The sequence below is a fragment of the Brachycentrus maculatus genome, unplaced genomic scaffold (genome assembly GCF_059751285.1).
Source record: "Brachycentrus maculatus isolate JH-2025_06_01 unplaced genomic scaffold, ASM5975128v1 h1tg000131l, whole genome shotgun sequence".
NCBI lineage: Eukaryota > Metazoa > Arthropoda > Insecta > Trichoptera > Brachycentridae > Brachycentrus > Brachycentrus maculatus.
In genome coordinates, this window is record NW_028280884.1 from 1,559,886 (window position 1) to 1,576,531 (window position 16,646).

The window sequence follows — 16,646 nt, forward strand, 5'->3', positions numbered from 1 at the left end:
TTCTTTTGGCGCCCAGGGCACTCATGCCAAGCGACACGCTCTCCCCCCATCGGCCTTCAAAACGACGTCTGTCCTTTCAACTTTCAACTTTCAATTTATCTTCACACACTATTTACCTCAATATCTGTACACAGTTCTCACGTCCGATCGGATTCAAATCATATTTCTTCACAACACGCAAACGTTATGCATACTACAAGAAGTAGAGTGGCACTCGGAAGCGCGCGCCCCTCACTCTGGCACCAGTGACTGGTCTGCGATAGATTGAAGCCGTTATTGAAACACGTGTCCGAAAATCAAGTCACCACACTAACTTTGAACACTTTTTGTATTATTTAGTCATTTTTTAAATGGATTTCAAATCTCATTTTTAAAAGGCCCAACTGGGGATTGAATTCGCACCCTGTACGTTCCCAAAGAGCGCTCCAAGAACCGCGCTTTTTAGCTTATTCTATAAGTTCCATCACAAATCACGTTAATGTTTGCACGTGTTTCGAACCGCTGGTAGAGTCGAAACACGTGCAACCACTTTTGGCCATGCATGTTTCGAAACGGCATTATATTCAAAACATTTATTAAACGCGCGTGTTTCGAACTTTCAGTCGGTTCGAAACACGTGTGACCAATAAATGCAACATTTCACAATTTTATTTTTATTTTTCAGGTTATTATTAGTTATGGTCAATTCTAGTTCCGACAAACTGGAATACATGCTATATATTTTTTTCTTTTTATTATTTTTTCATTAACCTCTAAGCTGCTGGATTTCGAGTGTCAAACTTTCCGTCCCGTGCTGGATTATTTTACATCACAATATTTTTGACAAAAAAAGCATATTTTTGCCTATTTTTTGTAGTGAAACATTCGGATATCCATCATAGATGTTCACAGTACACAATGCACTTTACTTATTATGTTGTTATGGTGTATTTACACAAAAATATTAACATTTACGGACTCGCGGCCTAAAGTATGGCGGCTGTATAGAAGACGCGGCTGTGACCGGAAGTATTCACGATAAAGTTGACACTAAATTAAAATAATTTTGATATTTTATGACAATAAATCAAAGAGAACTAATTCATCCATGCCTCGAACCAAATTTAAGTGCAAAAAATTATCCGTAGGTGTTGATATAAGTACGTAAAGTTGAAAAACGACTATGCATGCGATCCGCAGTCAACGGTACTTCTATAAAAAACGACAATAGATGCGATCCGCAGCTTACGGGTTAAATATAATCCTTTATCATAATTTTTTTCATTTAACCCTTTTTCCACTCACTCTCCATTGTTTTTAGTCACTCGCAATTACTAACATAATGTTTGCACGAGTTGTGTTGTTACTACATATTTATCCATGTGCTTGAAGAATATATATTTTTACAACATTTTGAGTGTGTCCAAATACTTGTTCACAAAATCTGGATTCTCTCCAATTACAGGATATTCCAATTACAGGAATTCTTCATCTTTGATGAGATGTCAAAAAATAATATGAAAATAACTCCTGTAATTGGAGATAATCCAGATTTTATGAACAAGTATTTGGACACACTCAAAATGTTGTAAATAAATTGTCTGGTCAAATTATAAGCTTAAAAAATAAAAATGAAAATGGTATTTTCTGGCGTTTCTCATGTGTGTGATTATAATCCAGGATTCAGACCTCACATACTTATATAAGAGTTTCTGCTCAATAAAAAGCTTGTTTCATCTCACCAATAGATGTCTCTAGTGAAGTTCTAGTGATTCATGAACAAGGTTTCTAAATTGGTTAATATATACAGAACTTCCAAGAATTTGAGTAGTGTGGTTGTCAATAATGGGTAGAATTGGTGAATGTTACACGTGTGTAAAGTGATCACTTAAACCAGCCTATGACGGTCGTCAGCCCCGTAAATGCCCAGACTTTCATATTCTTCTTCATCTTTGATGAGATGTCAAAAAATATATTTTTAGCCTAAATAACAAACATTTACCCATGATGAGTTTAATTAACGGACACTTACAGATCCATAAGTTCAAATAATGTATAATAACATACATATCAATTTATCTGATTTGAAAATAATGCACATCCATGAATTTGATAAATAGTGACAGCCCAGTGAATTTGAACCAATGAATCATACAGATTATTGAATTTAAATAATTGGAACACACAGATCCATGAATTTTAATCATTGGAATATATAAGTCTATGAATTTGAATGATTGTAACATGCAGATTTGAGAATTGCAATGATTGAAACATACAAATGATTGAAACATAGAAATCCATGAATATGAATGATTGGAACTTACAAATCCATAGCTTTGAATGATTGTTACATGCAGATATCGCTCACTCCTTTCAAGAACGTCATAAATCAAAATACCTGATTTTTCAGGAGAACGTTTTTAAAGTTTAAAAATATAATACAATGTATTAAAAATAAATATCAAGCCACTTATTGAACTTTTTACTGTGCAACAGATCTTTTTAGGTTAAACCTGAAGGTTTTTTCTCCATTTGAAAAATATTTATAATATTTAAAAAAAAAATTAAACAATACATTTTCTTCAAAATGCAAAAACAACACTTTCTGCCCTGTAGCGGGTAAATATTAAGTTAAAAATATGCTGCTTTTGCTGGGATATAGTACATTTTCTGGGCATTCCGAAAATATGCACAACTGAAAATTGACAAATTTTGATTTATGACGTTCTTGAAAGGAGTGAGCGATATGTGAATTCCAATGATTGAAACATACAAATCCATGAATTTGAATGATTGAAATATAGCAATCCATGAATATGAATGATTGGAATGTGCAGATTCATGATTTTTAATGATTGGAACATGCAGTTGTGTGAATTTAAATTATTGAAACATACAGATCCAATCACCCGTCAATAAAACATCTTTTATTCATTGTTTTTCCAGACCAATAAAAATTAATACTGTTAAAAACACACAATAAGGTAAGAATTTGTTTTCAATAACATTTTACAGGGTGTTATTTTAAAGGTACATGCATACTAAATCACTGAACATAATAAAATTGTAAAAGAAAAACATATTTTTTTCGTTTCGTTAGTTTCGGAGGCTATGCAAAGCTATATATAAACTTCTTCTAACCCTTATCCGCACCTAATGGTGCATAGGGCACTGCATTGTATTGACGCAGTGTTATCTTGGTCGTTACTAACATGAAGGCAAGTCGATCACTCCTACGCTTCAAGGACCAGTCCAGGGTAATATTAAATAAATATTAGAGTGTAAAATCACTAATATTTATTTTCACTCCCCCCTGGGAATCGAACCCGGGACCTCCAGCACGGTAGCTAAACACGGTAACCATTGCGCTAATGGGGCGGACATATGTAAACTAAAACGTAGTAAATAATTATCTGTTCTATAAATAAGGAGAGGCGCCTTTACTTACGCCTCTCCTTATTTATTATTGAATGAAGTGTTTTTCTAATACAATTTCATCATGTCTTACCGCAAAGTGAATGCCGAAACAACAAATAGAATTTAATAAAGGTTGGTACACGAAGCTGAGCGTTGTTGTGGCATTTCAGAGCTGAACATCATGTCTCCGGCCAACAAGTATCTGGAGGACATGAGCGCCTCGTCCACGTGCTCCACGCCCACGGGCCGGAAGATGCGGGAACAAAACCAGAGGAACTTGCAGGACTCCACCTTCTCCATCAGCGGTGAGCAAAGAAAATTGACTCCTTAACTTTGTCACTTCTCTAGAAGTTTCTAATTACGGCGCAATATTTCTAGCAACATGAACTTTGACCCCAAGCGTTATATCCCTTATGAGATGGATGCAGGGGATGCTGCACACACTTGTCATTGTACTGTCATGGCGACCTGTTGAATAAGCCGATCGCATCCTAATTACGAGTTATTATTACCTATACCCGAGCCCCGTAATAATTCACTTAGTGATGGTTTTATAAAATTGTATTTATTTAGATTGACAGTGACAGGGATATTGAAAGCTTTTAAATGTAAATTCACAGTAAAATCAACAATTTTTATGTACGCATTTCTTTTCTTCTCTTATGTACATAATAATTTGCATAAAAAATTATAAGTTATTACAAGTTGCTCACTCCTTTCAAGAATGTCATAAATCAAAAATTGTCAATTTTCAGTTGTGCATGTTTTCGGAATGCCCAGAAAATGTACTTTTTTAACTTAATATTTACCCGCTACAGGGCAGAAAGTGTTGTTTTTGCATTTAGAAGAAAAGGTTTTGTTTAATTATTTTTTTAAATTTACCAAATATTTTTCAAATGGAGAAAAAACCTTCAGGTTTTAATTGAATTTAATTTAATTGAAGAGCAGAACAGATCACCTAGCCTTCCTTTAACCAACGATCTACTTACCTCCATGCTGTTCCGATATAGCACCCTTTTTAACCGTGCAATGAAGAATATTGTTTCGGAATTGAAAAAAAAAAATAGGTAATTATACATTTGTTTTTTTTTTTTATTCCAGAGGAGCTGGAAGGCGCTGATCGCCGTACGTCTGTTCGCGTGAGAAACCCGCCCGGAGGCAAGTCTTCCGGCCTCTGGTAGACACATCTACTCACATCCACGCGGAGTGCACATACTGGGAAGCTGTATCCCCATGAGAGTCCAGCCACATAGCTAGCTAAACCGCAATCATTCAAACTGTTGCATACTTGTACCATCCACCAGCAACTCACGATCGTCCAAAATGCTATGCATACAACCATCAACTAAAAATCATTCAATCTGCTATGCATACAACTATCAATTTTTAATCATTCATCTCCTGTGACATACTTGTAACATTTACTAGCAACTCTATTCAATCTGCTACGCATACTGTAACGCATGCTTGTAGCATCTACAAAAAACTCATAATCATTCATCCTTTAGCGCATGCAACTGTCAACTCATTATCATTCATCCTGTGACTCATAAAACCATCAACTCATTATCATTCATCCAGTATCAGATGCATCTACATACAAATACCTCATAATCTTTCATCCTGCAACGCATACAACCATCAACTCATTATCATTCATTCTGCATCACATGCTTGTAGCATCTTTAAAAAAACTCATCATCATTCATTCTGTGCCACATGCTTGTAGCATCTACCGACATCTCATTATCATTCATCTTGTATCACGCTTGTAGAATCTACAAACAGCTCGTAATTCATCCTGTATCACATGCTTGAAACTACTCATAATCATTTCTCTGTATCATGTTTGTAGCTTCTATCAACAACTCATAATCATTCATCCAATATCACGTGCTTGTAGCATAAACCAATAATTCATAATCATTCATCCTTTTATCACATGCTTGTCGCATCTACCATCAACTCATTATCATTCACCTTGTATCCCAAACATCCATCAACTCATTATCATTCATCCTGTAATGAATACAACCATCAACTCATTATCATTCATCCTGTGGCGCATACAACCATCATCCCATTATCATTCATCTTATAAGGCATACAGCCATCAACTCATTATCATTAATCCTGCAATGCATACAACCATCATCTCACTATCTTATAAGGCATACAACTATCAATTCATTATCATTCATCCTGTAACGCATGCTTGTAGCATCTACAAAAAACTCATAATCATTCATCCTGAAACGCAAACAACCATCAACTCACTATCATTCATCCTGTAATACATACAATCATCGACTCATAATCATTCATCCAGTATCACATGCTGGTAGCATCCATAAACATCTCATAATCATTCATCCTGCATCATATACTTGTAGCATCTTCACACTCAATTCATCATTTATCCTGTATCATGCTTATATACAGCATCTACCAACAACTGTTGGGCATATTTACAATGCTGTTAATGTATTTTATGCAATTTGAACCGGTCTCTGAATGGCCACTGTCATGTTGGCCGAAACATCAATAAATTAACCTCGACTATTTATTGTATAAATATTATGTATGTTTATACAGTTGGACTTTCGGAAATGGCTTTGAATGATTGCGAATTAGCCTGGCTGCGGCGTTAACATCGCTCGATGTGACTTTTGGAAGCAAAGGCAAAGAATTGCAACAAAATCGGACTTTATTTTCATTCATCACTCATTCATTACTTAAAATCATAATAATTTATTTTCCCTCATTGTTTGTTTGTATTTATTTAAGATATTGACGTAATTGTCTGTAAAATATTTAAAATTTAATATTTTTGGTTGACATTTCGAATTTAATGCTAGTCAGTTATTGGCACTGTGAACAAACAATCTTCAAACCCTTGTCCGCACTCGATGGTGCATAGGGCACTGCGTCGTATACAAGCAGTGTTGTCTTGATTGTTAAATACACGAAAGAAAGGCGATCAGCCTTGCGCTTCAGGCACCAGTCCAGGGTGGTATTAAATAAATATTGGACTGAAAAATCAATGATAATTTTTTTGACCCTCTTGGGAATCGAACCCGGGACCTCCAGCATGATAGCTTAACACGCTAACCATTACACCACGGAGGCGGACTATAATATGTATACATGAATATTTCAAACCCTTATCCGCACCCCAATGGTGCATAGGGCACTGTTTCACATAAATACAGTATTATCTTCATCTTTAACACATGAAGGAAAGGTGAACAGCCCTCCGCTTCAGACACCAGTCCAGGGTAATATTGAATAAGTATTAGAGTGAAAAAATCACTTATATTTATTTGACCCCCCCTGGGAATCGAACCCGGGAACTTCAGATCGGTAGCCAAGCGTACTAACGATTACACCAAGTACTAACGATTACACGAAGGCTGACAAATATATTGTATTTAAAATCACTAGTGTCAATAATTGGGGATGACAATGACCAAACTTTTACCCTACGCATTGCGTTGTGTCAACAGTATTTATATTTTAAAAATACTAATCTGATATTAGTTTTCAAATCATATTTCTAGTTGCTTTCTGCATAACTAATGATTAAATGATTATCGTTAATTTTAATGAACACGGCCAAGGCAATTAAAATTTAAAATATTTTAAACTTCCACTAACGTAGATATTATCGTATACGCTTTGCGTTACGACGTTTAAAAAATGTCACAAAAAATCATTTATACGCTGTGTTAAATTTTGTGAAAAATTTTACACTTTAATTTTTTAAGTATGCATTTGTTTTTTGTAGGAATCTACAGTCATATCACATTTTACTATATTTAAAAAGTCTATGAATTTTTTCATTTCTTTAAAAATTTTAATCTAGAAATAATATCCTAGACAGGCATTTAAAATGTGTAAAATGCATATTAAAGAAGCATCGTGGCACAGTATTTTTATAAGCGTTTCTTTTACGATAAACTCTGTACTTATGGAATATATTGAAAGCTGTCCCACCGCATGCCCAGATCTGATACAGAAGCATCTCGGCTTCCTGACAGATCTGCTCTTGCTAAGCAATTTTTTTTTTTAACCAAGTTGCGAAATTTATTGAAAATGTGAAACAATATTAAATTGTATCCCGATTTTACTGTGAATTTACATTTAAAAGCTTTCAATATACCTGTCACTGCCAATCTAAATAAATACAAGATTGTAAGTCCATCACCAAATTTTCTAGAAGTTGTTTTGAATATTGAAAGCATTAACTTTGTGGATCATATTGATATATTATTTCGAGAAATAAAAATACTTTGTGTTCTGATCCACTCACATTTTTATTTAACCAACTAGTTTCGGCAACAACCTGTTGCCCTCTTCAGGGTTACATTTATTACTCTTCAGGGTTACATTTATTGGTAATAAATGTAACCCTGAAGAGGGCAACAGGTTGTTGCCGAAACTAGTTGGTTAAATAAAAATGTGAGTGGATCAGAACACAAAGTATTTTTATTTCTCGAATTTTCTAGAAGTTCCCCAGTGTAGGCAGTGAAAGGGATTAGTGTTTAGTTCAATTAGTCAGCTAGATCCGATTCCGACTCGACGTTGGCCGGTACACAGATGCCCACAACCCCGACCAGCACAGCAGACAGACACGGAAAGTGTAAAGACAGACTGTACTTATGGAATATATATTTGTTGCAAAAGATTCAAATTTATCATAATTTAGATAACTCAGGTTGTGGGCCCTTCTATCATGGACAACGTCACCTAGGCCAGTGTTTCGCAAACGTTTTCTGTTCAAGCTACACCTACCAAATCAAGAATTTTAGAGGTACACCAAAGGAAAAAACTAAGTTTATTTCAAATTAATTTATTATTCGTCTTCTTCTTCTTCAAACCCTTATCCGCACCCCAATGGTGCATAGGGCACTGCATATAAACGCAGTGTTATCTTGATCGTTAACACATGAAGGAAAGGTGATTGGCCCTCCGCTTCAGGTACCAGTCCAGGGTGATATTAAATAAATATTAGAGTGAAAAAATCACTTATATTTATTTGAACCCCTCTGGGAATCGAATCCGGGACCTCCAGAATGGTAGCTGAGCGTGCTGACCATTACACTATGGAGGCGGACAGGATGGATTTATTATTAAAATGAATAAATTCTGAAAACATAAATATTGTATGATGTTTAATGCAAATTGTGAGCCTACTAAACTGAGCACAGGTGGTGAAAATTTGGAGTAATTGTTGATAAGGCTGCTCTCACCGTTTCGTTTATCGTTTTATTTATTTAATAGCAGTCAGAGTCGAAGAGCTGGCAGTGCACAACGTAGTCCTGGTTCCAACTCGAATGTATGGAAGTGAAGCTTGGAATTGGCAAAAGAAGGATGAAAGTAGACTAAATGCAGTCGAAATGCGATCTCTCAGAAGAATGTGTGACAAAACGATGTATGATAAATGTACGAATAGTGAAATAAGGAAGGAATGCAAAGCTGAGATAAGCATTATCGATAGAATTAAGAAAGGTGTGTTGAGATGGTTTGGACATGTAGAACGAATGAGTGAGGAAAGAACGGTAAAACAAATTTATGAGGCGAATGTTAGCGGGAAAAGAAGCAGAGGAAGACCGAGAAAAACATGGCACGATCAGGTATGCCAAATACTTGAAAGTGGTCAGGTTAGGAGTCGTAACAATCGGCGGGTATGTATGAGGAGATGCATGAACGTGGAAGAGGCAAAGAATGTTTGCAAGGACAGAGTGGTGTGACGCTCTATTCTCTCTGCCTACCCCTGCGGAGAAGCAGCGTGATGGTTACTTAGTTAGTTAGTTAGAGTCGAAGATCCCAATTCGCACGCTCTTCGCGCTGCAAAGCGCCTGAGTCGCGTAGTTTTCAGCTTTTTCCAAGTGTGTTATCATCACAAAACTAGACTTTTTCTGCGGCACACCAACTAATCACCACGGTACATCAGTGTGCCATGACACACACGCGGCTGAATGCGAGTGTTTTTGCCTAGAATTTTCACTCATGAATTACATGAAATTATAGTAACTTTAAACATAAAGAGTAAATCCACTCACAAGTAGGCATAGGTTATGAAAATTATAAAGTTGAAGCCTGAGTAGGGACATGATAAACGGTGTTGCATAAGACGTAGCTAGATTTCAGAGTCACTTGGACATTAGGTAATTCAAAAAAAAGATAAAACATGCGGCGGAATACTAACCTGGGCTATGTCTTGGATCATATTATCTTTCTGCAGCATCCATGAATTCTTTGGTCTTCCTTTAGATGTCTTTCGAGGAAGATTCATGGCGATATGAAATAGTTTTACAAATATATCCTTTGTAAGTAAAGAGATTATGACAAAATATGTTTGTATGCTAATACTATGTCACATGCTTCATTAACTAATGTAATTAATTAATTTTTATATTATTTATTGATTCGGCATTAACTTTGCGGAATGACATGAATATTTTATTAAAATTAAACATATTCTCAATATTATTAATATTTAAAGCATTTACTTTGTGGTTAGTCATTTTTACTTATTTATTTTTTTACAAAAATGTTAATAAAATTAGTATATAACCACTCACCGAGATTTTTACGTCTACCGGTTTCGAGACGTACCCGTCTCTTCGTCAGGAGTGTAGTTTTGAGTGTGTAAATGGTGCTATGGTGGTGAAGGGTAGTATTGTTTGCACACTGTGTTAGTGATTGTCCTGACGAAGAGACGGGTACGTCTCGAAACCGGTAGACGTAAAAATCTCGGTGAGTGGTTATATACTAATTTTATTAACATTTTTGTAAAAAAATAAATAAGTAAAATTAAACACTTGAATATGCCACTTCTCATTCAATTCAAACCCTTATCCGCACCCCAATGGTGCATAGGGCACTGCATTGTACAAACACAGTGTTATCTTGATCGTTAACACACGAAGGAAAGGCGATCAGCCCTCCGCTTCAGGTACCAGTCCTGGGTATTGAATAAATTTCAACATTGAATAAATATTAGAGAGAAAAAATCACTTATATTTATTTGACCCGGGACCTCCAGAACGGTAGCCGAGCGTGCTGACCATTACACTACGGAGGCGGAGAACCACTCTAATGAGTTTTATTTATATTTACGCCTAGTTTCGAAAAGGACAGATGTTTTCGAAACTAGTCGTAAATATAAATAAAACGCATTAAAGTGGTATATTCAAGTGTTTAATTTTAATAAAATATTCGTTTTTATTCAACACTGATTTGTTTTTAAATCCCTAATTATTTCTAAAACCTGCTATTAACGAAAAAATTGCTTTGGGAAAATATAGATGGCGCTCATCTCCCATCTGTGGATGAAGTGTTAAACTAACATATGTAGGTTACTGCATTTAAAATGCGTTAAGAGCGTTAGATATTTGTACTTTTTTAGCTTGAGCTATTTTGGACTTTCATATGTTTTTATTATAATATAACATTTCATTATAAATAATAATAAAACCCTTATCCGCACCCCAATGGTGCATAGGGCACTGCTTCATATAAACGCAGTGTTATCTTGATCGTTTACACATGAAGGAAAGGTGATCAGCCCTCCGCTTCAGGTATCAGTCCAGGGTAATATTGAATAAATATTACAGTGAAAAAATCACTTATATTTATTTAGATTCTCTTGGGAATCGAACCCGGGACCTCCAGAACGGTAGCCGAGCGTGCTGACCATTACACTACGGAGGCGGACAAAATTATATGAAGAAACATTTCATTATATGAAGAAAATATTCTAAAACCAAACCAAAAATATGTTAGAATCGGTGTGAAGATATTTTAGCATATGATAGAAATACAATTTGGAACCAAGAGTTACGCATAATACTGCTATGTGTTCACAATTTGTACGTCGTGCATACAATTCTTTACAAAAATATATATGATATATCCCTAGATTTAAGCAAGAGTGAGTTGGCTTGGCTTTCTTAATACAATTCTTATATGTACAAATCATCCAAAGCCGATTTGTTCTTCCATTTTCTCAAAATTGAAAACACGATTATTTTACCTATAAAAATACTTCATAATTAAGATAACTGAGTCGATGAGATTCAGTGCCCTATGCACCATAGGGTGCGAACGAGGGTCTGAAAGGCAAAATATGGCAAAATGTGATTTTTTATCCAATTATACCCCAGTGGCGCATAAAGCACTGCGTCAAGTCAATACTGGGTGAGTCCTTTGGTAGGCTTTTAATGAATTTTTACTTCTTTTTTAATGCTGTTATTCATGAGAGAGTGAAATTAGTATTTTCTTACATTTTCGTTTCATCTTGAGTAACTGACCAACTGATTAACTAACCTCTTTACTTCCCGCAGGGGTAGGCAGAGAGGGTAATGCGCCATACCACTGAACACTCAGATTTGTGGATAAAGCGTCAGATTAGAATAAGCTCAAAGCACCTTTGTTTCAAATCTTTACAGAAAACAGTTATTTTTGCCATATTGTATTATATTCCCAACGCCAAGATGAAAAATGTTGGGTTTTACAAATCGCTCACTCCTTTCAACAACGTCATATATCCAAAATCGTCAATTTTCAATTGTGCATGTTTTCGGAATACCGAGAAAATGTTCTATATCCCAGCAAAAGCGGCATATTTTTAACTTAATATTTACCCGCTACAGGACAGAAAGTGTTGTTTTTGCATTTTGAAGAGAAGGTATTATTTAATTATTATTTTAAATGTACTAAATACCTTTCAAATGGAGAAAAAACCTTTAGGTTTTACCTAAAAAGATCTGTTGCACAGTAAAAAGGGCTTGATATTTATTTTTAATACATTTCATTATATTCTTAAACTTTAAAAATGATCTCCTGAAAAAGTGTTTTGATATATCGCTCACTCCTTTCAAGAACGTCATAAATCAAAATACTTGATTTTTCAGGAGAACGTTTTTAAAGTATATATAATACAATATAATATAATACAATATAAAGAACATATAATACAATGTATTAAAAATAAATATCAAACCACTTATTGAACTTTTTACTGTGCAACAGATCTTTTTAGGTAAGACCTGAAGGTTTATAAATATGCACAGCTGAAAATTGTCAAATTTTGATTTATGACATTTTTGAAAGGAGTGAGCGATATGACATTGTTGAAAGGAGTAAGCGATATTGTAAACGTGTTTCAATTTTGGGAATGATGCGATTTTAACATTATACTCGTTTTTAATTTTGTAGATTATCAAAATACCTCTTTACTTGTTGTGTTTTTAAAGTACAATTAATTTCTATGACATCTTTTATACAATGTTATGTACTAGCTTTGATTTCTAGTCTTTTTTTGGTATCTATATACAGTATGTAAAGAAATGTATCCCTTTAATTTTTCGTAAAATGATAATTTATTTTTTAATGATTTTATTTATTACTTTTATTGTAAATTATCATGCCAAAATAGTATATATAACTAAACAGTTTTATGATTATATATATATTTTTTTTGTTAACGTTTTTGATTTGTTACGCGTTTGAAGTGATAACTTAACTAGCGTATGGCGGTCGTCAGCCCCGTAAATGCCCAGACTTCCATATTATTCTTCATCTGTGATGAGATGTCAAAAAATAATATGAAAAATACTCCTATAATTGGAGATAATCCAGATTTATGAACAAGTATTTGGACACACTCAAAATGTTGTAAACAGTTTTGCATCGTAAGTTAGAAATTCTCTTTGTAAACCACATGTTCAGAAATTCAATCACTTTTATTGTAAACAAGACATTTTGCAAGTTAAAAAAAATAATAATAAAACCCTTATCCGCACCCCAATGGTGCATAGGGCGCTGCGTCATATAAACGCAGTGTTATCTTGATCGTTTACACATGAAGGAAAGGTGATCAGCCCCCCGCTTCAGGTACCAGTCCAGGGTAATATTGAATAAATATGACAGTTAAAAAATCACTAATATTTATTTTACCCCCCTTGGGAATCGAACCCGGGACCTCCAGAACGGTAGCCGAGCGTGCTGACCATTACACTACGGAGGCGGACAATGTGTCCTTATTTTGGGTAGTCCGAAACAGGTCCTCGACGCTCCGTACTCCTGTCCACCCGTATATATTATGGAGCTATGAGATCCGCCTTCTTCCGGTACCTCTTTGACCCTCCATCTTACCCTCAATGACCAGTCGCAGTAGCTTGTAATCTTCTCTGTCCCAAATACGACACTTTAATATTCGATATTAGTTCTCTATTCGCTCTGGCTCTTTGGAGAACTCCTACATTGCTGACCATGTCCGTCCAGGGTATCCGATGCATTCTTCGATGCAATCACATCTCAAATGTCTCCAGCTAGTTCACGCTACTCAAACGGTCCACGTATTTATAATATTAGACTAAAATCTCTCGTGCGATCTGAAAAACATGGAAACGATACTTTAATTTATCATTCTTAAAACTGACATATCGTTGCCACCTTGGTTTTTCTTTAACACTTTTTAAATTAAAGGAATACAATTCTTTATATACATATTTTTGTTGTGTGTTACATAATGATTTGAGAGACGGTGACTGTATAAGGAATCTAGCTCTTCTTCCGGTATTGTATCAGGTTCCCTAATGTTGGTGATCACTCCGGAGAAAGCTTCTCTGTCCTTTGCTGTTTGGACCAACTTCCGGTTGGTTCAAACAGCAGAGGACAGAGAAGTTTCCTTCTTATTCCGGTCCAATGTCTTATATTTCTCAGCCAGAACACCTGCCTTCTTGTAACTTCTCAATGTTTTCTCTCATGATAAATTGGAGGCATATTTCTCCCGTTTTGGTAGAAGATTTTGCACCTGTTTACATTCATTAACAGTTCACGGCCATCTTCAGCATTCTGAAGAACTTTCTAACCTTGTGACTGTATCCATCCGAGATCTCAAAGGCTTCTAGTTTGTTTATTAGATCTCCAATTCTGACTGAGAAAGGGTCACCAATATTAAAACTCTGCCAATAAATAGTCCTAACTCAATTCACAAAACGCACGGAATTGCCTTTCAATATTCACTAACTTCTTCTGACCTATATCCACACCCAATGATGCAAACGGCACTGTATCTCATCAACGCGGTGTTATCTAGATCGTTAATTATATGAAGGCAAGGTGATCAGTCTTACGTTTCAGTTACCAATCTATGGTGATATCAAATTAATACTAAAGTGAAAAACCACTCATGATTATTATGATCCTTTGTATGATCAGCGATCAAGCACACTCCGTGTCAGATTGATGCAACTTCAGTGTGAATACATAGATGTCACGCAGTGATCATGAAAAGATTGTGGACATACTCGAATTTGAATTATCCTGATAGGTTAGAAATATATACGTCACTCAAATTTTGATTCTCAAATCTTCATATTTAAATATATTATTTATGAACAAAAGAACAATATGACACATTGTTTTTCAATATTTTATCTTTGTTTATTAAACTATTATCTTTGTTATCTTATTACACGGTACCTTTCATATCTGTTGCATTTTCTCGTGGTTGATTATTTGAAGAACTTTATTTCATTTATAACTTAATTCTTAATTAATTTTAATGGTAATATTAATTGTTTTGTTGTTCTCGTGTACGCAGGCATTGTCTCATATGTATCCTGTTAATAATTTGTATGTACGGATTAATTTTAACAATAAACCAAAGTGAAATAAATACTGCATTTTTATTATTACATTACATTGTGAAATACCTCTCCACACCTATGTACTCCTGATACAAATTGCTGAAAAATTAAAACACACCTCTTTCAGGAGGCCGCACCCCCTTTCAGAAAGCCACACCCCCGTAACGAAAATATTTTCAAAAGACCTCCTCATGTGTCATGTGCTCCTGGTAGAATCGGAGGTTTATCCATGTAAAATGGAAACAAATTACAGGCAATCTTTTCGAAGTCTATGGATACCTCCTTGCATTTTATGAACACCTGATACAATTGACTTTAAATGACACACCCCCTGAAATTCGATTGGATACTTGCATATATTTCATGTACCCCTGGTAGGATCAGGTTTATTATTTAAAATATTAAATTAATTTGGCCACTCCCCCATAACATTTTATTGTGAAATACACCTCCTATATTTTATATGCTCCTGATAGGATAAGGTTTATTATTTAAAATATTAAATTAATTTGGCCACTCCCCCTGTGACATTTGATTGTGAAATATACCTCTTCACATTTCATGAGCTCCTGGTAGAAATAATTTTACTTTTAAATACAATATTAAATCGAATGACTGTTTATTACATTTTATTGTGAAATACCTCCATATATTTCATGTACTCCTGGTACAATTAGCTTTATTATTTAAAATATTTAATTATAATAATAAATAAAATATTTTGTAGTATAACAACCTCTTTACACTTCATGTGATCCTGGTAGAATTTTCATATAAATTTAAACCACCTTCTTAATAAATAAGTACTATTTTTTTCTGCTAGATTTATCTCTATAACCAGTATGTGCTCCCGATACTCGCCAGTTTTTTTTTTGACCATCTATATGGTGCATAGGGCACTATATAGCCCTATAGAAGGTATGATCTATATAGATTCTCGGGTAAAGGAGTGGACGTAACAATCAACGCAGTGTTGTAACACAATCGCATTTGCATCTTGGTCGGGACTGACAGCTGATGCTGCCATCTGTTGAGAACTTTGTGAAGTAAATAGCTTTCTTCACTTGAACTGAAGTGATTATTTAAGCCTGCCAGATGCCAGGTCGTAAGCCCTGCAATGCTCAGACTTCCATCTTACCTTCGTATAAGATGCTTCATCTCATTTCAGGCACCTATAATGCATATATCGTAGTCATACAGGAGAAAGTTACCAACTAACAAAACGTAAAATGTTCAGGAGGGCCATTTAAACCACTTTTGCTTGTCAAGAAAATAAACATCAATGCAGTTAGTCATTTTTACCAAGTCAATATATTATACTTCCAAGTTTAAAATCGCTTTGAGATTTTTGCAGGGCTATATTAAGCTAGTAAGATAACAAACAGTCAATAATCACGTTTTCGTAAAAAATGCACTTGGTCACTTTCTCACAGGAGAAAGTGACCAAGTGCATTTTTTACAGATTGTCATACAGATGACTGCGATATGTTGATATATCGTCCTAAGGGCGAAAATCCAGTGATTAAATAAAAAATGATTGGATGAAAATCAAACACAAGAGTATTATCGATATAATATATTTTT

The 16,646-nt window shown here is 34.9% G+C and overlaps 1 protein-coding gene across 2 annotated transcripts in view; it reads left to right on the plus strand.

Annotated features, from left to right (window-relative positions):
• The window catches only part of CRMP (Collapsin Response Mediator Protein), a 66,667-nt gene extending 51,576 nt beyond the window's left edge, over positions 1–15,091 (plus strand). Inside the window, exons 13-15 of one of the 2 annotated variants that reach the window (XR_015837562.1) lie at positions 3,570–3,704; positions 4,501–5,190; positions 14,080–15,091. Coding sequence is in view for 1 of the 2 variants with exons in the window: in XM_088260263.1 (XP_088116389.1) it covers positions 3,570–3,704; positions 4,501–4,580 (215 nt within the window). In the remaining variant the exon portion in view is untranslated. Of the gene's footprint in view, positions 1–3,569; positions 3,705–4,500; positions 5,191–14,079 lie in introns of those variants that run through there. The other variant, XM_088260263.1, reaches the window with a different exon arrangement.
• Positions 15,092–16,646: the final 1,555 nt, after the last annotated feature.